The sequence below is a fragment of the Meleagris gallopavo genome, chromosome 5, assembly GCF_905368555.1.
Source record: "Meleagris gallopavo chromosome 5, MGAL_WU_HG_1.1, whole genome shotgun sequence".
NCBI lineage: Eukaryota > Metazoa > Chordata > Aves > Galliformes > Phasianidae > Meleagris > Meleagris gallopavo.
Window position 1 is genome coordinate 5,792,048 of NC_139408.1, and position 20,850 is coordinate 5,812,897.

Below are 20,850 nucleotides of genomic sequence, written 5' to 3' on the forward strand. Positions count from 1 at the left end.
GCCCTATCCCAGATCTTGCCCCACATCTGAAGTAGGGCAGGCTGCAATTAAAACACCCAGCAAACTGAAAATGCCATTGACCCCTCAGTGTAAGCCAAAGGGGGGAAGTGGCCATGCTGGAAGATTAATTCCTATATTCAGGGTCATTCCAGGAGCTTGTGGCTGAGCTGGGAGCTGTGCAAGGTGTCCAAAGGTCCTCCTGGTGTGCAAGGCAGAGCCTCAGCCAATACCCCAACATGCCCAGCAGAAAATAGTTCCTACCTGTCCACAGCAGCCACTTTGGTGCTACCAGGAATTAGCTGTGGAAGCAAAGCACACTGTTGTGTTTTCAGTGACAGGCATACAGGTGCAAGGTGCAAAGTACACAGGTGTCCTGCCACGCTGATGAGATGTCTCATAGGCTTAAAAATAAAATGCATTAGAAAGCTGTATCTATCAACCCTTGCCAGGCTTCGACTGAAATCACCAACATCCCTTTTTGTTTTCATCTCTCTGAGCCTCAGTTTGTATGTTTAGGATGCTCCTACATCTGCAGGCAGCTTTGCTACAGAGCCCTGTGTCTAGGGAGAAGCACAAAGAGGGGCTTGATCTAAAAGCTCCCCTAGCCTAGCAAAGGTAAAAATCCCAAATCTCAAGGAAAGCAACCCTTCGGGGCAGTGCTTGTTCTGGAGAGACACCTGCTGGCTGGAGAGGCACCTCCTGCATCAATGGAAGCCAAGCAGGCGTAAACATTTATCAGAGACACCAAGGAGTCCAAGGAAAAGGCTAAAGAGGTGGAACCCAAAGCAATGGAGCCATGGACCTTGACCCAAGCATGGCAGGGCATGGGCTGAGAGCTCTGAGCAGGACACCAACAGTCTCAAATACTTGAGAGATGTGAGCTTGTTCAGCTCAAATGGGTGAACAAACATAGGTGGGCTGGCTCCAAATCACACCAGGTGCCAAGGACAGGCTTGGTAGATCTTAAAGCAAAGACTCCACAGTTTGGAAGCAACCAGGAGGCTGACAAAAATACTACCAATATTTCATCTAAGTCTCTGGGTTTTTTTTTTTCCATCAAAACGTTGTGAGATCCTCCTGGCTGTGACGGTTGCTGCAGAGGACAGAAAGGTAACCTAACACAGGTTATTTCTAGCTTAGGATGGGTAAAAAAGTGTAAACAGATCGTGAGAACCCATGACAACACACAGAGCTACAGTTACATTTTCTAAGCAAACGAGAGGTTAGAAGATGTCCTCTGCTGGTGAGGAAGGTGTTTTCAGTTCAGTTCACTCTGAGCCCAGGTAATCACTCCTCTGCCAGGCACACAAAGCATACATACAGAATGGACACATACCATTAACCAGTGACTAAAAGCTGACAAGGTCGATTTTTCTAGGATTATATTCCATAGCCTCTTGCAAATGCAAGCAGTATTTTTTCCAATTGCTTCTTGCTGCTGTTTGCCAGTGAGAAATGCGGGAAGCAATAAAGGTTTGTTGCCTCATAAAAATATTGTTCCAGGCAGGTTCTGGCTGGCTGGCCTTGATCCCTACAGCCCTTCTCATTGCCAGGAAATGCAAGAAAGCAAACTAGCAGTGTCACAGTGCTGCAGAGGGTTTCTTCCAGAGGCCATCTAAAAGGGCTGTTATGTCCAGGCTGATGGGATGCAGCCTTTGCAAGCTGCTCTTCTGACACCTTCCCTGGTCATTTGCTGTCTAAGGCTTTTTATACAAGGTTTAAAAAGTGCAGGAATTGAATTATCAGTGCCATTCTGGGATACAACTTGAATGTGTATCCAGCACACTAAGTTGGTACTTTGTGGCAGAAGTGGCTGTCTTTGATTCTCAGCACTCTGGAACAGGAAGCCTGGACAGTAGCACCCCTGTGTGAAAACTGTAATTCTCAGACCTGAATACACTGATAAACAGCCTTTAAACTAAAGGCATTCTCTCTCTCTCTCTTTTTTTTTTTTTTTTTTTTTTCCAGAACAAAGGAAAAAATACTCCAATTCCAATATCATTATGCATGAGACTTCACAGTACCATGTACAGGTGAGCATGCAATTAACTTTTATGGGACTGCAAGGCCTGTATAAGTGATAGATGCTGGTAATGAAATATTTCGCTTTTCCCGGAGCTTTGTTAGGTCAAAGAGCAGCTGGTAACCTACTTAACAATATGCAAGCATTGCTTTCTACATCCTGGGAGAGGCAGACAGCAAAGATGCTTGACAATCTTCCATTTGTCCTTCAGGTCTTGCTGTGAAGCCAGCACTTATTCAGCTGGACACATTTGGCCATTATAGCTATGAAATGCAAAAGGATTGATGGGAAGGGAGGACAAAAAACAATCATTAAATGATGTGAATTTGGTTTAATTAACAATGGATCTCTCTTCTATTTTAAATTAAAATTGGAAATGCCATGCAGAGCCATCGTTTATCAAAAAAATGAATGATCGAGATCTGGCAAATTGAAATATAGAGTAATGAGGGAATGAAGAATGGAGAAAAAAAGATGTAAAAAAAGGGAAATTCAGCATGAAGAAAGGGGAAACTGAGAAACTGTTGTCCTCATCCTCCTCTACATTTGAAGGAGAGCAGTGGGAGCTGTTGTCCCTCTTACCACTCTGTGCTTCAAACCCTTCCTGCTGACCATGGTGGTTAGAGGAACTCACCTGCCCTAACCACACAGAGCACATCAACTATCATTTTTCAGCTCTCCCTCAACAAGTGTGTCCTCTCAAGTAATTCAAAACCCTTCATCCATGACAGGCGTTCAGCCAAATTCAGCTTCCAGTGTCACAGACATCTACATGAGGTAGGAAGCCAGCCTGTGCGGCTGCCAACCAGCAGGAGCTCCACCTGGCTGGGGACAGCTGGCTCACTTGGCACTGAAAGCTGGCAAGGCAAGAAAAGAGGCTCATGAGGTTCACAGATGGTGGGAAGGATCCCCTTTTCTCTGGTTTAAGGCCCAGCCAACCATCCCCATCACTGAGCCCTGCCAAATAGAATCACTCATGGACCCAGAGAAGGAACTTCAAACAGTGACACGTACATGAATTCTTCATTCCTTATGCCATGTGCCACTCATTCATGATTTCTGCCTTGAACTTTGACCAAAGCAAACAGGGCTTCAGTGGCAGGCAGTGAGGCAGGAAGAGGCATTTAATACCCTTAAGTAATCTATAAGTTGATCAAACTTGAAAAGTGGAAGCCCATTCTTAGGAAAGTTAGCATTAGATTCTCCCTCTGGATAGGGGGGTTTAATCAGATAAAGATAAGAACAAGCCTCTATTCCCCCCACTCTGGCATTATCTAAAGAAAAGGGAAAGGAAAAATACTTTAATGAGTCTGAGATGGAGAAGTAGCTTTGGCTCCCTGAAAATTAACTTATTTAACAGTACATAACTAAGGAATTTATGAAGATTGTAAACCCAGCATAATAGAGCAGATAAGAATGCCTGTCAGCAGGTATAAAGCAATTCTCCTCACTGCTCAGAAGGCAGAGGGTTTGGCATCTCTGTGTGGGTAATATTGACTTTGCAAATAGCTTTTCGTGCAGCATTTTACAATTACAGTAACACATACTCAAGCACGTTCTTCATATCTGATGGCACGGCTAATCTCAGCTTTAGCTGCTCACATACCTGCCAGAAGTTTTATTTAGATAGTGCCTCACCCTATACCTTTGCTTTGTGAGCACAGAACTGGGCCATCACTTAAGTTCTGCAGTGTTTGTCCTCTTCTCTGATCTATCCAGTCTTTGTGAATTATCCAGCAATCACCTTAGCAAGGAATTGATAACCACAAATTCCCTCCATCCCTAATGTTGATTAAAAACTCAACTCTTTCATCCTCCTAGGGCTGTCAGTGTTTTCAATCTGAGCTTTTTCCCTTTGCATACACATCCTTTATGGAACCAATTGCAATGATAGTTCTCACCCATGCTTCAACAGGGCCACCCAAGGCTCTGGTGCCGTGGATACTCTGGGCCCATCCAAGCCCTGATACATCATCTCTGTAACAAAGAGCTTCTACCTGATCTCTGAAATGGTTATAACCAATCACTGGGAGAAGGCGTGAAAACAAGAGGCCAGAGGGAGAAAAGCCAGGCAAAACTCACTCCTGTACTAAAGACAACAAAGAGCAGATGCTTCTCCTTTCTGTTATTCCCTCCTGCCCTACCCTGCTGAGATTCCCCTCGCATGGAGCCCTGCCAGCAGTCAAAAGCCTGCAGATGCCACTCGATTACACAAGTCTGTATAAATTCAATGCCAAGTGTAATGGATCATTGCTTCAGGACACAGAACAGGGCTGGGAAAGCATGCAAGTGCAGTCATGTCTGGTACTAACAACCAGAATGCACACTTTGCACAGCGACTCTGTTGAGCCTGTGCAAAGAACAAATAACTGTCCAAACTTCCAGAGATGGTTTTATCAGTGACTTACAATACACCCATCGAAGCTTTTTTACCTGTTTTCTCCCCTTTTCCTCTCAACTTCAGCACTTGGCCACCTTCATCATGGACAAGAGTGAGTCCATCGTGACAGTGGATGATGCCATCCGAAAACTCCTATTGCTCAACTCCAAGGAGAAAATTTGGACACAGGAGATGCTGCTGCAAGTGAATGACAAATCCATCCGCCTGCTAGACTGCGAGTCACAGGTAGCCAGAGGTTAACATAGGGGATTCTACTTAGGGAAACCATTTGTAAGGAAATTCACATGGGTGAATCACTATCAAAATCCACTTCAGACTTTGCAGGGGCTGGTTGACTAATTGGAAGGCTAAGCAGGTGTGGGTTGATTTATTTGTGGCTCCAGAGCACAGATAGTCCACATAGAAGGTACCTTGAACTGTGCCCAAAGCAAACAGTGTAACTGTTTTCCGTGCAAGTGATGCAGACTTGCAGGTCCACCGAGACCTATATATTACACATGAGCAGAGAGGGAAGAACTTGTTACTGGTATTATAACAACATGCAGGATCCCCTGCCTGAAAACTGTGCCACATCCAGACAGCTGGAGAAGGGTGGTGCTGCTCTGGTTTTAGCAATTAAAAACTAAAAAGTGTTTGCACCATCTCATCCAAAGAGTCAGCGGAAGGGCAAGCTGCTCACTGCTATCATCCAGAAGGCATCTTTCTTCTCAGTGCTCTGCTGGAATGCACGGCAAGTGGCTGATGCAGGTAGAGTACATCATGGTTCACAGTGAGCAAGAGAACTCAAGTTGTTTGAGATTGAGGAGATGTTTGGCATCCATCCCTCTCCCAGTTCTCCATAGCCCCAGGCTCTTTGCAGATGGTAACAAGCATGTTTGATGGGTCAAGGAAATCCCAGAGCATAAGCTCTGACAGGTCTCTCTCTTCAAGCCCAACCCATTCCTTCTTCTTTCCCAGGAGGAGCTGGAGGACTTCCCACTGCCGACTGTCCAGCACTGCCAGACGGTGCTCAATCAGATGCGCTATTCCTCCATCCTCCTCCTGGTGTGCCAGGATTCGGAACAGCACAAACCTGACATCCACTTCTTCAACTGCGATGAGGTGGAGGTGAGCAGAGCCTTCTTCGCCATTGGGATGTGATGGGAAATGGGGCTGCTGTGGCCCCCCAAAACCCTTCTGGGCCATGTGAGACAGTGGAACCTGCACTAAGTAACCTGCAAGGCTGTCAACGGCTTACAGACTGGTTCGGGTGAGGTGGGGAGGAGGAGTGCCACCTGCGTGGATATATCAGTATGCAGCATGGCTTTGTACTCCCTTGTTCAAACAAAGATGTGGATTGTGCAGGCAATGATGGTAGTCAGTGGGAACTGTGAGCCACCCTAAAGGTTTGCCCAGATATTGGTGCCTTGACACTGCCCTCTAAAGGCTCTCCTATGTTGCAGTCAGTGATGTCTGGCTGCAGACCACCCCAAGGCCAAGCAATCTCGTAAACAGAACAAGATATGTCCCAGCTCTCTGCCTGCCACTTCTCCCCTTGCTCACTTGGAGCCTTCAATTCAAGCTTTGCAAAGCACAGCCCTGTAGTAAAACATTCCAATTTTATCTTTGAGGCGGAGATGGTTCACGAAGACATAGAAAGTGCCCTGGCAGACCACAAGCATGGGAAGAAAATACGACCACAGACACTCAAGTAAGTACTGGAAGACTCAGGACAAAGGGGCAAGGTACGCAGTGTACTTAGCATCACCCCCAGCACCGCATCCCTGCTCCAGCATTCACAGAGTTCTCTTGGAAATAGGATCAGCATCCTCTGACGGGGTTGTTCTGTGTTGTCGACTTGCAGGGCAAACCAAGAGAAGATCAAGCAGAGACAGTCTATCCTCCCACCACCACAAGGGCCAGCCCCCATCCCGATCCAGCACGACATGCGAGGCCAAGCCATGAACAGGAACCGGGTGGCACCTCCTGCCCAGTATGAACCAGGTACTGGGAGAGCTCAGTGAGTCTGTTCCTGAGGGTGGGGACTCATCAGCCTGGGCAGACAACCTTCCTGAAACAGCCTGGGGTCATTTCACTCCCACTGTTGCCACCCAGTGTCTTTACACTGTGCTGTGAAGCACCCAAAGAGGTGACAGGCCCTCAGCAAACTGAATGATGACAGCTCAGATCAGTGAAATCAAAATGTGCAGACCTGGTCAGAAAGGCACATTCCTGGCCCTTGCTAGCTTCATAGAGAACACACATTTCACCCACAGAAACTGAGTGATTTGCATTTAATTCTAGAGCTGAGTGTGGAAAGGCAGATTGGAATTCACCCCTCTAAAACCTTATTCCGAAGTCATCCTGACTTCAGTTTGAGCTGCCTTGAGAAAACTTGTAGTCCTCTTTGGAGAAAGCAGTCACAGAAAAAAGCTCCCAGAAACAGAAATGAGCTCCTTCTCTGGAAGAAGAATGAATAAATAAATAAATAAAAATAAAAATCTGGAGTTGACTAAAATGACCAGCAAACAGTCTGTTGTACCAGTTGGGGTGAATTTCAAGGAAAGTATGTAATCAGAATACAATAAGAAAATTCAAGTTGATGAGAGTAAACACTCATTTAACTGGGTTGGGATCCAAGGCCAAGCAGTTGATCCAGCCTCCTGGATGGAGAGCCTATTTTTGGTTCATAACAAAAATAAGATTTATAATTCAGAGCCAGACCATCTCTCAACACCTGTATTTTGTTCTTTTTAAATATCAGCTAAAAACATTTGAGAGACTGCACGCAAGTTGGCACAAAAATGCTGATTTTTGCAGGGGCTTGCCTGAATACCAATCATGCAGAATTCCTGACAGGCTGCTTTCTAGCAGGCAATACTTGCATTCATTTCCAGGTCTTGTTTCTTCTTTCTTGGGGAGCTCAGGGTTAGAAAAAGGGCTCAGAGTTGCTCTGACAACACTTATATATGTGGGATGCTCAGCAATATTGGTGAGCTCCTCGGTGGCCCTAAGTTAGCATAGCATAGATGCACTGAGGGCAAACAAGTGGGAGCCTCCCAGCAGCTGGGGCTCGCAGGTCTCTGCCTGTAGCTGGCTGCTCTCCATGATTTATCCAGTGCTCCCATCTGAAAACAGGCAGCATACAGACACAGGTGCTGCAACTCATGGCAGATTTAATCGGCATCTTTGATCACCTCCTGCCTTTTGTGAGCTTCTGAGGTGCTCTCAGAGTGAAGGAATGAACAAACACAGCCAGGTGTTACCACTCCTGGGTCACTGTGTTTGATGGAGCCCATCTTCAACCTGCCATGGTAAGAAATATTTTTTCTCTCCCCTTCCTTGTCTGCAGACTATGAACGCCGAGGCTCTGCCTCCCAGGACCATGAAGAGTCCCGAGCCATCTTAGCACAGAAGATTGAAAAAGAAACGGTTGGTAACAAGAACAGAAGGCAGAAGGAAAAGGGGAAGACAGGAAGGAAGCAAGGGGCTCCTCCATGAGCTGATATTTTATGCATAGTTCATTCATTTTTAAACTGGTATCTACTGCTCAGAAGGGTGAACAAAAGCAAAACTTTATCGCTGGGTTAGCTACCATCTCCTTTGCTGGTTTCAGAGGGGTTCTCCCCAGTGCACAGTCCTCTCTTGAGGTCCATTAGCTAGGAGCCAGTTATCACACTGGTAAGTGCAGCATGCAAAACAAGGCACAGCTTTGTGTTTGGAAAGGGATGAACTCAGCCTAATTCTATGCCTGAACACTTCAGTCTTTCAGGAAATGAAGTAGGTAAAGACCTAGGATTCTTGTTTCCCATCTGTGCACAGTTTGGGCTCTTTCTCACCTATGTTTGTTGCATTTCTGTTCTCACAGCAAATCCTGAACTGCACTCTGGATGACATTGAAGTCTTTGTTGCCAGGCTTCAGAAGGCTGCAGAGGCATTCAAACAGCTCAACCAAAGGAAGAAAGGGAAGAAGAACAAGAAGAAAGGCCCAGCAGGTACAGTGCAGCAGCTAGAACAGGTGGGGAACATGGGGGCACAGGTAAGGTTGGGAAGCCTCAGCTCACAAGGCTAAGTCAGTGCAGTCCTGCAATCAGTTTGCAGTACACCACTGGGAAAGTCCTGCTGGACTCTAGGGACTTAGTGCAGAGATCTGACTTCTCGAAAAATCCATAGATTTTCAGTGGCTGTTATTGCTGTGATTTCTGCATGCCAGCAGAAGTGCCATCCAGAAAGGGACACGCTAATTAAACTGTCTTTCTCTCCACGTTCTCATTGAAGAGGGAATGCTGACTCTTCGAGCAAGACCCCCAAGCGAGGCTGAGTTCATCGACTGCTTCCAGAAAACCAAACTGGCTTTTAACCTCTTGGTAAGACACTGTGGATGTTTTCATCTCAGGCAGCCACATGGCAGCCAGATTCACTGCAGCAGTAAGCATTTGCAGTGAAATGTGTACTGAAAGCACTATCAAGGGACAAAGGTGTGAATTTCAGATTCTTCTGCCAGAAGCAAACACAAAACAAACATTGCGTGAGGTTTGTGTATGTTCCTTTAGCCAAGCTGTTAAACTGAAACTAGAAGCACTGAAACTAGAAGCCTAAAGTCCACCATTGGAAAAGGCATGTGCCTTCCACTGCCTGTGCATGTGCCAGAGCCATGGTGCACACACAGTGGGCACCTGGCTCCATTTCGCCAGCACTTTGAGCTGAAAGGAGCCACCTGCTTTTCTGCCTGTGCCTCCCTTCTCTCTATGCCATACCAACCATTTGTGCCCCTGCTCATGAGGTGTCCCTCATTGCCCCCAGATTCCCAGCTCCTACTCTGTTCCTGCTCTCGAAGAGCTGTACCAGGAAGTGTTAAGAAGGAGATGACAAGCTGGAGCACAAAGATGTTCCCATACTTAGACAAGTATGTGAGACCAGGAGGGTAATGAGTCAGAAGGAAATTTCATCAGCTCTGAACTTGCTCAGTGAACAAGATCCTTCCTGAAAAGTTATCAGTAAGGAAACCAGAGAGACTGTAAAGAAGCCTGAGGCAGGACACAAAGATGCAACCTTTTCTTTTAGAAGCAGATATTCATATGTGCTTGGGACGAGAATTAATCAGAACCCTGCTAAGGCCAAAGCCATGCATCCACAGCTCTCCCCACGTGCAGGTCTTGGACTTGGCTATCCACATATCCAGAAGCCTGCAAAGAAAAACTGGGGGCAAACAAGAAGGCGAGTGGGGAATCAGTGATCATCAGGGATCATGCGCCCTCATGTTATAGGATCCTAACCAAAATCAGGTTAGGATTAAAGTTTTTCTTTTTATCTTTTCAGGCCAAACTGAGAAAGCATATTCAGAACCCAAGCGCTTCAGAGTTGGTGCATTTCCTATTTGGGCCACTGGAACTGGTAAAAACTAATTCATAGGTGTTGCTGTGAATTTGCTTTTTATTTCTAATTTTTTTTGCAGCTAAATTGTGCAGAGAAATCAGAAAGCTGCTCAGAACCTTCCAAAGTTTTCTCAGTATGTTCCTGCTTTCTGATCTGATTTCCAGCCTGAATTAAATGCACAAACCCAAGCAAATACAAATCTTTCCACCACATTCACAAAGACTTACTGTGAAGAGTGTGAGCCAGCTTTGGTTCTTGTTGGGAATCTGCCTGATCTCACCTTTGGGTAAACATGGCTCAATATTTGCACTGAAAGGAAGAGGCAGGAATCCAACCTAGAGAAGCAACCAGAAGTGATGCAGAAATACCATGAGATTTTCCATTTTTCAGCGTGGCACTTTCTCCAGCAATGGCTGGTTTTAAGGTTTCGTTGACTCAAGAAGAAAAACTATTGCATTCATTTGAACTGTTCAGACTTCTGCAGAGATTTAGGCTGATGTTTCTTGAGACAGCTAATGTAAACATTAGCTGCTGTTAGGCTGTCAGGCCATCCCGTGTATCCTTTGGAGAATTTAGTCGGGAATTATTTGCCTTATTTATCTGTTCTTTCTTTATACAGTCGAGAAGGTATACCCTTTTTCTTTGGAGTGGGCAGGCATAGGGAGTCCAAATGCTTAGAGTGACTGATTTTTGTCTCTGGTTTCTATTTCTTTCATGATATTTTGAACCTTTCCTGCAAAATCTCTCATACTCCTCTGTGTCTGTGTTGTAATTCAGATCATCAATAGCTGTGGTGGCCCTGAGCTTGCCAGGTCTGTCATCAATCCACTTCTTTCTAAAGATGCCACAGATTTCCTCAAAGGACACCTGACACCAAAAGAGATAAGCCTCTGGGACTCCCTGGGAGAGGCATGGACCAGATCCAGGTGAGGACAGAGCTGTTATCTCACCAGCAATCCCAGGCTCTTAAGGCAGGCGATGCTTGATTTTACAGCTACGTCATCTTTGGCTCTCTCCCTGGCACACAGTACTGGTGGCTTTCCGACAGATGTTACTTTCTCACCATCTACTTCTTCCCTGCTTCACATTCTAGGGCTGAATGGCCCCGAGAAGCAAACATTCCTACCTACATCCCCAAATTCCGCAATGGTTGGGAACCACCCATAGAAATCTTCCGCGGAGCTCCCTGGGAAATAGACATTGGGCACTTGCAAGAAGAGGTGAGTTTTGTGCTCTGGACCATTCCTTTCACCTTTCCTTTCTCTTCTTCAGAAGGATCTGCACAGCCTACAGCTAATTTCTCCAGCCTCTGCATGTGGCAGCAGAGGAACCCAGGGAGACCAAAGCTGTCAGGCTCTCCTTTCCCTCTGTTGCAGCTTCCCCCTTTCCACAGTGGCACCGCTGACTCCGTTTTTCCCCTTCCAGCTATCATCAGCCAATGGATATCCCTACCGTAACTCCTCGCTCAAGCGTGGCCAGGCAGCTGATCAGACACAAGCTGTGGATGCCTTTAAGCAGAACGTAACTCAGCATGTAAATAGGTAACGTACCAACACCACCCTGCAAAACAGTGCCTTGGCCTTCCCCAAGTAACCTCAGCGGCACCCACATCATGATAACAAGGCATTTTGGAAGCCTGGCAGATGGACTTGGGGCCAAAGTAGAGAGAACTCTGTAATCAGGTCTATAAGGAAATGAGCTGCAAGTGCTTTCTGCCAGAAGAGGCAAAGCTCCTGGCTGGCCTCATTAGTCTGTCAACATGTCATTCCATAACATCAACTCACCAAAGTGATGCTAAGCATCATGTGCCTTTTAATGTTTCCCAAGACCTCCAAGCTCAAACAAACTCTTCCCAAATTACAGATGAATTCTTTACCATACTTCGCTTTGCAGTGATTTGACATGAAGTTCTCTCTGCACAAGCACAGGTCTGGATTACACTAATGAGCCATGAAATGTTAAAGGCTGGAAGTCCAGACACAGCAAAGCAATTAACCATGGACTTTTCCAAAGCCAGCACTGGGCTGGAAAAAAAAAAAAAAAGCCTAAAGGCACACTGTTTGTTTCACGTTTTAATATTCGAATCCAAAAAGACTTACAAGCTTTACTGCTGTTATAAAATGTTCAGATTCACAGTAAAATCTTCAAATCCAATTGCAACAGCAAAAGAACTTGTTCTGCCCATTTGCCTCCCCAAATGTCCTGTTGTGATCATAAAATGGTGCAGAAACAGTGTACTGAGTGGAAAGAGAATTATGGTAACAGATTCACTTCTCCAATTCTATTTTTGGTCAGCGATGTTGTGAAAAATAAGAAATCAGTTTACATGAGAACGTTTAAACCCATCTTAAGTGACTGGTAGGCAATGCAGAGAAGAAAACAGTTCTACCTGTTAGTCTTAGCATAAGTAAATAATAAATCATAGAATCATAGAATGACTTAGGTTGGGAGGCACCTCAAGGATCATCAGGTTCCAGCCACTAGATGAGGTTGCCAGAGGCCCATCCAAGCTGGCCAAGAACACCTCCAGGGATGCAGGTGCTCCTCAAACAGCCTGAAGTTTGTTCTCCTGAAGTTCTGGGTGCTGACCCCATTCTTAGTCAGGCCCACATTTCTCGAGATCACAAACTCAACCAGGGCATGGTCATATTGAGTGGAATACAAATTAGCAGCGTGCCATTTCACCACAGTGACCATTTCCATGCAACACCACCCAGCCTAACTACAGCATGAGCTCATGGAAGAGTAGATGAGGATACCTTTTTTCCTTTTTACCTACCTTTCAGACTATCAACAGCACCTTTCCCTTATTTTATATGTAAGAAAAAAAGCCACCCAAGTTAATGGCACTGAAGCAGATGCTATAATTGAGTATGTTTCCATGACTCTTCAGTCCAGAGCAGGCTTCAACCAAGTCTGCCCAGATGACTGCCAACATCACAGCCCTGGGACAGAATATTTTCTGCTATAGTTTTCTAACCAACAGACTCTATATTAGCAAGAGCACCCATGCATGTATTATTATTTATAACAGGGCTCTGGGCTGCAGAGAAGTGTCATGAAAGCCCTAGGCAGTATTATAATAAACAGTGATGCTCACATGTAAAACCTAAATGCATGCAAAACACACATTACCTTCATCATCCTCCAGCTGTCTTCTTTCCTTGTGACTCATTTACATTCTGAAATGGTACAGAATAAGTCCTTCCTGTGTAACTCAGGCTTTTCACCCCTCTCCCTGCCTTCAGGGCACTGCAGGGTAAGGCCACCACTCCCTTTCTTGACTGGTAAATTCCATCCGTTTGAAAGACTGCACAATACTTTGGTAACTAGACTGAAAGCCATCTCAAATCAAGTGAACTGAAGGCTATGCTGCAGAATTAAGCGTGGTACCAAGTCAATGAGCCAATGGGTTGCACCTTTCTCAGCCCACCTGCAGCTATATAACTGGCTTCATCAAATTACATGGACCTTGATATAAACTGGGGTAGCTCCACAGGACGAGAACCTCACACCCTGTTGGCATGTTTGTTGTGAACATAAGCAGCTGGAACTCCCTTGGATTGTGTACATGCTTGTGAGTCATAGGCAGAAAGATCCACAAAAAATGCATTAAAATATTTCCTGTCTACACTTAAACAGCCAGGCAATGCGGCTTTACCCATACTGCACGCATATTTGGGATTAAAAAATAACACTATGCCCACCCCAACTAGAGAGAAAAAGATGAGATAGGCACATTTTTTCCTAAGCCAGGAAAAAAAGAGGAAAAAAAAACCAAAAAACAACACATTTCAGCTTGGGCCAAACAAAATCTTTCACTTCACATTTCCACCTTGGACAACCTACTGCATTTATTTCTCCTTTCCAAACGAAAAACTGGTTTAACATAGAAAGCTATGCATTCTTCTGCCACAAATCTCCAAGCAATACACTTGAACGCTTTTCTCCTCCCACTAAGTGTAGAATAGAAACATTCAACTCACTTTTCCTATGGATCTGCAGAATTCTCTTTCAGTAGCTCAGTGTTGCCTGCTGGAAATAAAGAACAAAGCACAGATTTCCAGTCAGTTCTACCTACGCTCATGTTTGACACCCCTTCTCCCTGCCAAGGAGCAGAGGGGCACTTCCCCTTCTAACACAAACACAACCGGTTCAACCTGCACTTGCACAGCCATCACCTGTGTGGACCTGTATGGCCTTAGTTCTTCAATAGGTCTCCTCTAAAAATCTTCCTTGTCTCTCCTGCAGGAATTTTGAGGCGCAGGGAATGGCTCAGCCGAAGAGATATGCCAAAATCCGCTATGATTTCACAGCACGAAATGCCAATGAACTCTCAGTGCTGAAGGATGAAATTCTGGAGGTGAGCAATGTGCCCAGAGGTGTGCTCTCCTCCCCTTGTAGGGGCAAGATAAAGATCTCAACAGTGGAGAGACAAAAACGAGCAGAGTTCCCCTTTTCATCGTTAGGATAAATTGTGATGCTTTTCAGGAAAGGCTTCACTCCAGAACTGCACATCAGTGCAGCAGATCTGTTAGTCTCAGCAATATTAGTCCAACCACTTCAGTGTGCCATTTCTTTCCAATGTGTCCCACTTACATAAGCCAGAAATCAGATGGTCTCACCAGCAATCTTTTTCCCTCTCTCTGTCAGGTGCTGGAAGACAATAAGCAGTGGTGGAAGTTGCTCAACCGGAGTGGGCAGGCTGGTTATGTCCCTTATAACATCCTGGATGTGGTGAAACTGGAGGAGCTCGAACAGGTGTGTAACCAGGTGATCTTAATTGCCAGCCTGTAGCAGGGCATAATCAGCCATTGGGAATAGCCTGGATTTCTTAGGATATCACGTGCAGGACAGCAGGAACCCTCACAAGCACATGAGCTGGGGTCCAGGAGGTTACTGTGATAAACTACCACATTTTGCCACTGTTTGTCTCCCCCTGCGCTGTGCGCAGCCGTCCCAAGCAGATAAAAGGTCTCACACAGAGCGGTCCCCAAATATCTGCTGGCTACAGGGGCTTAAAGTAGTTTCACCTCTTGTTAGTACCTTCCGTCAGGCTCATGTACTTCTCAGCCTACAGTTTACCACCTCCTCAGTTGTGAAACTGATGTTTTCAGGGCTGTACTGTAAGCAGGATGAGAGAGCTAATGCAGCCATAAGAGCACTTTTTGCCACCAAAGCAAACTGAGGATAGTTGAGGATAGTTGTTGTTGCTGTTGGGAATTTAAGACCAGACGGTTCTCTCACCAATTCAGTTCAGCAGTAGGAACAAACTACTGGAGTAGAGGCAGCCTGAAATCCCAGCCAAGTGAGCATTGAGTGAATACCACTCTCAAGCACCTCACATTGCAAAAATGTGACAGAGAGCTCCAAATGCCTGAAGGAAGCATGGAATTTCTTCCCCCCCTTTGGTATTTCTCAAGCTGGGCAAAGGATAAGGTGCTCCAGAAGGCCTTTGGACAAAAAGTTTAATTAAGAAAATATAAAAAGCCTCTTTCCAGACTGCTCTGGGCACTTGGCAATAGTCCCACTCAACATCCAGTTACTGGAGCACTGTTGTTTTAGCTCCAAATGGGATTTTGGATTGTTTTCTTCCTGTGCTTATTTCTGTGAGGCCCCAGAATTGAACTCAGTTCCACACAGTACATCCTGAGTGGAGGAAGACCCTCACAAGGAGGACACAGCAATTTGTCCCTCCATTTGTTACCATGGCAGGGAGACAAAATATCTGAAAACAATAAGTAAATAAAACGCAGGAAATGACAAAAAGAAATACTCTTACAAGTTTATTTTCTTGATCATCCAGGCTAACCAGAGGTACAAAGGAGACCCGGGTCCCAGAGGATATGGGCCATCCAGCCCAACTCACAAGCTGCCTGCCAGCTATGCTGGGGATAAATGGGGAAGTGAAATGTTGTCACGCAGCTCTCCTCAGGATGCCAAAGAACGTATGTGCCTCTCATTTGCTTCCTTTACACCACATATGCTGCTCTCAGGCAGCTCTATGTTTCAGGACTTTTTTGTGAATGTGTGCTTGTGTCCACTCCCTGTGGTTTCTTCTCTTTCTTTACCTTTATCATAATGATCTGCCTGCTATGTCTGGGTGTATGTGGCCATGGCAACCTACCAAATGCAGATCCCCTCTCATGAGACTTTGCACAAGAAGTGAGTGCAGCTTTAGTGATAAGCACAAGTGCGGCAGTGGTTTTAGAAGAGATGTAGAGAGGAAATTCCAGCCAGCAGAGCAGCTCTGAGGAGCTCACTGACTGAGCTCAGGCAGCTGAGAAAAGGAGGGCAAAAAAGTGATTTAATATCGTCTTAACCCTTCTTCCAGCTTGGCCTTCCTCTTCCCAAGGAGAGAGCCTCCTTTCCCTTCAGCCTGACTTGTGTCCAAGCAGCCATCCCCACTCAGGTCAATCCCTTTCTCTCACTTCCTTTGCTCTTGTCTCCTGTCACACATGCAGTGCCCAGCTGGCCTGTTCCTTTGAATGGTTCCAAGGAAATCCCAGCCACCAGATCTGTCACATATGAGATGTACATCACACCCTCCCTCTGCAGAAGCCATACAGAGACAAGGAGCATGAGCAAGACTACGATCCTTGCACACCTCACCCCCTTGCCTCATCCTAAACACAATTGTAGCATACTGGCTGCTGACAGCCATAGCCAGAGTTCATCTCCTCTTCACCTCCTGTATTCTCCTTGAAGCAGAAGCTCTTCTGGGACAGTGGAAAGCCCCACATTACAGACACTGTAGTCACATATCTATTAATAACATTGAGTTATTCTCCTCAGCCTTCAGGAGTTTCATGGAAAAAGTGATACTGGGTGATGTGTCACTGGAGCTGAACTAGTCACTCCCAGTTCAGGCTTCCTCCCACTTCTATTTAGTTGCAAGGCAAAAGCTGAAGGCTGAAGATTGCAGATTGACTGAAGATCTGCAGATTGTCAGAAATCACAGTGAGGACTGAAGAGTGCAGGGAGCAGGACTACAGCTTAAAAAGAAGGCTCTTGTGGGTCATCACATGTCAGCTAATGGCAAGGAGGCAATGGGAAGAAAATAGCAACACAGAGACACAGAAAAATGGGAACCTGCTTTCAAAAACACAGTTAGGCCTCTCTGACTTCTGCTGTCTCATGTGCTCTGGGTTTTCTTTTCCCCTCTCTGCCACTAAGTTTGCAGGGCAATTTCCTTATCTCAGTAGCCTGAAGGGAACTAAGTAACTCAAGACAGGAAGATAATCGTCTAAAGCAAAAACACAACAGCATCACAGGGCAGGGGAGCAGGGGATCCCTTGTCACCACCTGATAGCACTGATGGCAGCAAAGTCACTGCCAGATCAGGTGTTTTACATTGCTGAGCAAAATGCTGCTAGGCTTGAATGAAGCGTGAAGAATGGGAGATGGTAGCAACACAAGAAACAAGAGATCAGTCGCAATATATTTTTATATAAATTAGGTAAAAATATGTGCTTACTGGCACTTAGTTGAAGCAGCTTTTTAGGTTCAGTGACCGCTGTGCAGATGATGGGCATTTGGCTGTTGTTTTGTGATACCTCCTCTCCATCATTCTGGAGGAGCAGTGGAGAAATCTAGCTTTCTTCTAAAGAAAAAGTGATGATTCAAAAGCCAAAAGAAGTTGACAGTCTTGGGAGGAAAGGCAAGGAAATCCTGCTCCATCAGTTTGCCACCATCCAAAACCTTGATGAACTCCCTCTACAAATCTGTTCTTGATCACAGTTTGAAGGTGCTCTAAAAAGTGTGCCTTGTTTCCCCAGAACTTCTGCATCAAATGGATGAGGTGAATGATGAGTTGCTAAAAAAGATCACAAACAGTAAAATTCAGCCTCCCCAGAGGAATTTCAGAGTGGAGAAGCCTCAGGAAGTTTTTGTGCCCCTCACCTTCGAATCCAGTGCTGAAGAAGTCAAAGCGTGGCTGGAGGCAAAGTCGTTCAGCAAAGGGTAAGATCAGCACTACTGCCAGTTGAAAGGTTGGTTCTTCATTTAAGAAAGTACATTTGGAGCCCAAACTGGCTCTTTTTTTCTGTGCTATCAAGTAAATACCATCTTACAACACAGTAGATCTAACAGCAGCTGCAAATAAAGCCACGGTCTTGCTGATCCTCACAACTCACAGCCAAATGCACATCCTTCACTGGTGAAGACCACATATGGCACTGGTTTTAACTACTAATTTTGTGTCTTCCCAGGACGGTGGAACACCTTGGCATCCTTACTGGAGCACAGCTTTTCTCCCTGAACAGAGAGGAGCTGAAAAAAGTGTGTGGTGATGAGGGGAACCGAGTGTACAGTAAAATCACGGTGGAAAAAAACCAGCTGGAGGTAAGCAGCTGTCTGGGCAACTCCTACCCAAAAGGATGCCTGTATCAGCAGTGTTGGATGTCCCATTAAACAAGCATTTTAAGAGTACAATTTAAAAAAAGACAAAATCTAAAGCAAGCAACCAACAAAATTAGCACTAAAAATGATGAGAATTCTTTTAAGCAGAAGGGTCCCAAATCTGTAAGACAGATCACTGTCTCCACTGTAGAGTCTGCCTTTTTGCTGTTCTCTTTGATACTTGCTCTTCTGGAATTAGTTAGATATTATAATTCTAAACCACAGATTGAAGTTAAAATTCAAACTTCCTTTTTTTGTTTCCATTCTAGAAAAACAGAGGGGAGACAGAGCTCCAAGAAATTATGAAGCGTCGCCAGGAGAGGATTGATTCTGCTAATTAAAATCTATCTGCTTTCTTTCAGCTATTAGTCGTAGTAATGCAGAAAAAGGGAATTAAAGCAATGATCCCCAGTCTAGACAAGAGACAGCAGTGCTCCACAGTTAGCAGTGTAATTGCCATCAAAGGGACAATTCCTCAAACACTGTTGATAAGGATAGACACTAAGACCATATCCCGTTTGGGAAAGGTGTTTTAATGTTGCATGAAGTTTTTTTTTTTTATATATATATATATATATCTATATATTTTATACTGAAATTGTATGTGCATGTGATCAGATCAGATGAGGATTCACACGGGTATGAATGTATGACAATGACTGGATTCAAGAAAACAAAACAAAACAATACAGAGTTTTTAAACTCTGGGTTGTCTGTGCTCCCAGTCTCCTTGGGAGCAGAGGGCACGGCACCTAGCACAGAACAAGTCAGCCTGAACGCTTAGAGGAGTTTGGGCCTCAGAAATAGTTCCTTTCCCCCCCACCCTTCCTGTCCTCGGTGGCAGATACCCCCCGCAGCCCACCAGCAAAGGCTCAGTGTCAGCTCACTGTGCTTTATGTCCTCACATGCACTCTCGTTGGACCAGGTTAGAATTGCAACACGCCTTGCCTAAGACTGGGCTGCTTCCTTAAATACCCGTACCCGTGAGTGCTGCCTTCCAGCAGTGGAAATGGGCTTTGAAGCGATTTGGATCTGCAAATAGGTGAGCTCAGCCTGATCATCCCTGCTTACCCAGAGGCTGGGGCTCTCAGCCCTTCACCTTGGCACTGATCCTGGGCCAGAAAGCTGCAGCACCGCCAAAGCCAGGCCTCAAACAAGGAGAAGATAAGCCCCTGCTGTTTGCTCACACCCAAAGCTATTCCCAGGATGGTCACCACTCACCTTCACCTTCAGGTTTTCATTGCAAAGAGTAATCTGAGATGTTTCCTAATAAGGAATGGCTGTTTTAATACAAAATCAGTAGCCATGAGAAAAACAAACAAAAAAAAAAAAGAATTCTGATTTAATAGATGCCGCTGTTCTTCAATTCTTCTTTCTCTTATTAACATTATGTGCATATATATGCATCTTTCTAGTGAAATATTCCCTCACTCTTACAATCTACAAATAGGGATGAGGGAAAAAAATCCCTTTTCCTAGAGATATAATCAAGTGATTGTGCATCAGTAGCTTACTCAAGGTTTTAAAAGCTCAAACAAGCGTATAGTAGATTTCCTGCCCACAGCAAGGTGAACTCACTGTATTTATATCTATATTTTACTGACAGTCAATCTTGCAAAGAATGCACTAAAACAAATATGATGGGGAATGCTTTACCTTTCTCATTCACACTAACTGGCTGGATGGGTTCAGGCCCAGACAGCACAGAGCCTATTCACGTGCTCTCCTTTAGGTGCTGTGGATGATCTCACTTCCTCCACAGAGCACAAGCACCCCCTGAAAGGTGAATGTCTTGGCATGGTTTGGGCCTGTGCTTGGTCATTCAATGGAAAAAAGCCATGCAGGTGGCTAGGGGACTGATGACTCAAACTGAGAATACCAATGACTTTGGCTTAGATCTTCCAAAAATGTTCCCAATGGATTATTTGTTTTCTTCGTCTTTGAACTGGACGTTGTTAGCATCAGCAGAACTAGGGTGCAGGCAGGGAGCTTCAAGGCTTCTGAAAAGGCTGGAATTTGCAAAGGGTAGTCACTTTGCCAGGGAGAGATGAAGAGAACAATCCTCCTGAGAAGCTCAGGCTTTGGATTTGGGTGGAGATGAGAAGCAGGAGTGAACACTGGTGAACCATTGAAAATGAGCTTGGGAACACAGCACCATTATTGTGTTTGTGTACAAGGTTGCACAGAATCAGCAGAATTACAGTTACTTGGGATTGGAATGGAAGTGTATGCAACAGCTGGTAGCTACGGGAGCATTTCTTTCAACAAAAGTGTCTGTAAGCCTCATTGGGGGTCACTTTTAGAACTTCCCACGTGACTGAGCTGTGCATCTGCTCTATTTGTACTGCCTGCAAATAATGCTGTAATGCACTGTACATTGATTGTAATTGAACGAAGGAGAAAATAATACAACCATGCACTGTATAAGATTTATTAAAATAGTTAAGTTATACACATAACTTCATCTCTGTCTCTTCCTTTTGGATAGCAAAGTAAGCAACAGAACTCGAGAAAGTGTTGTTACGAGCTGACTTTTCCTCACGGCTTGTGGCTGTGGGTCTGGAATACGCAGCTCAGCGTCCAGATGGAGACCAGCGACGACTGGCTTGCCTCAGAGGTCCCTGCGAGGATCATTGACGGTTAACACGTCAATGACGTCGACAGTGGGATC

The 20,850-nt window shown here is 45.2% G+C and overlaps 1 protein-coding gene and 1 long non-coding RNA gene across 3 annotated transcripts in view; one reads left to right on the forward strand and one right to left on the reverse strand.

Annotated features, from left to right (window-relative positions):
* Positions 1-14,093, reverse strand: part of LOC116216645 (uncharacterized) — a 29,863-nt gene extending 15,770 nt beyond the window's left edge. Inside the window, exons 1-2 of the long non-coding RNA XR_014883845.1 lie at positions 13,961-14,093; positions 13,766-13,814 (exon numbers count right to left, since the gene is read on the reverse strand). This is a non-coding gene — a long non-coding RNA (uncharacterized LOC116216645). The remainder of the gene's footprint in view (positions 1-13,765; positions 13,815-13,960) is intronic.
* EPS8L2 (EPS8 signaling adaptor L2) overlaps positions 1-20,638 on the forward strand; it is a 42,054-nt gene extending 21,416 nt beyond the window's left edge. Inside the window, exons 4-21 of one of the 2 annotated variants that reach the window (XM_010710829.4) lie at positions 1,969-2,033; positions 4,488-4,649; positions 5,382-5,531; positions 6,035-6,114; positions 6,268-6,407; positions 7,756-7,835; positions 8,272-8,398; positions 8,682-8,770; positions 9,723-9,797; positions 10,557-10,705; positions 10,873-10,999; positions 11,205-11,320; positions 14,031-14,142; positions 14,433-14,540; positions 15,586-15,727; positions 17,558-17,741; positions 17,990-18,122; positions 18,449-20,638. In XM_010710829.4, the coding sequence (XP_010709131.1) occupies positions 1,969-2,033; positions 4,488-4,649; positions 5,382-5,531; positions 6,035-6,114; positions 6,268-6,407; positions 7,756-7,835; positions 8,272-8,398; positions 8,682-8,770; positions 9,723-9,797; positions 10,557-10,705; positions 10,873-10,999; positions 11,205-11,320; positions 14,031-14,142; positions 14,433-14,540; positions 15,586-15,727; positions 17,558-17,741; positions 17,990-18,122; positions 18,449-18,520 (2,111 nt within the window). In that variant the 3' untranslated portion in view covers positions 18,521-20,638. The remainder of the gene's footprint in view (positions 1-1,968; positions 2,034-4,487; positions 4,650-5,381; positions 5,532-6,034; positions 6,115-6,267; positions 6,408-7,755; positions 7,836-8,271; positions 8,399-8,681; positions 8,771-9,722; positions 9,798-10,556; positions 10,706-10,872; positions 11,000-11,204; positions 11,321-14,030; positions 14,143-14,432; positions 14,541-15,585; positions 15,728-17,557; positions 17,742-17,989; positions 18,123-18,448) is intronic. The other variant, XM_031553415.2, reaches the window with a different exon arrangement.
* Positions 20,639-20,850: the final 212 nt, after the last annotated feature.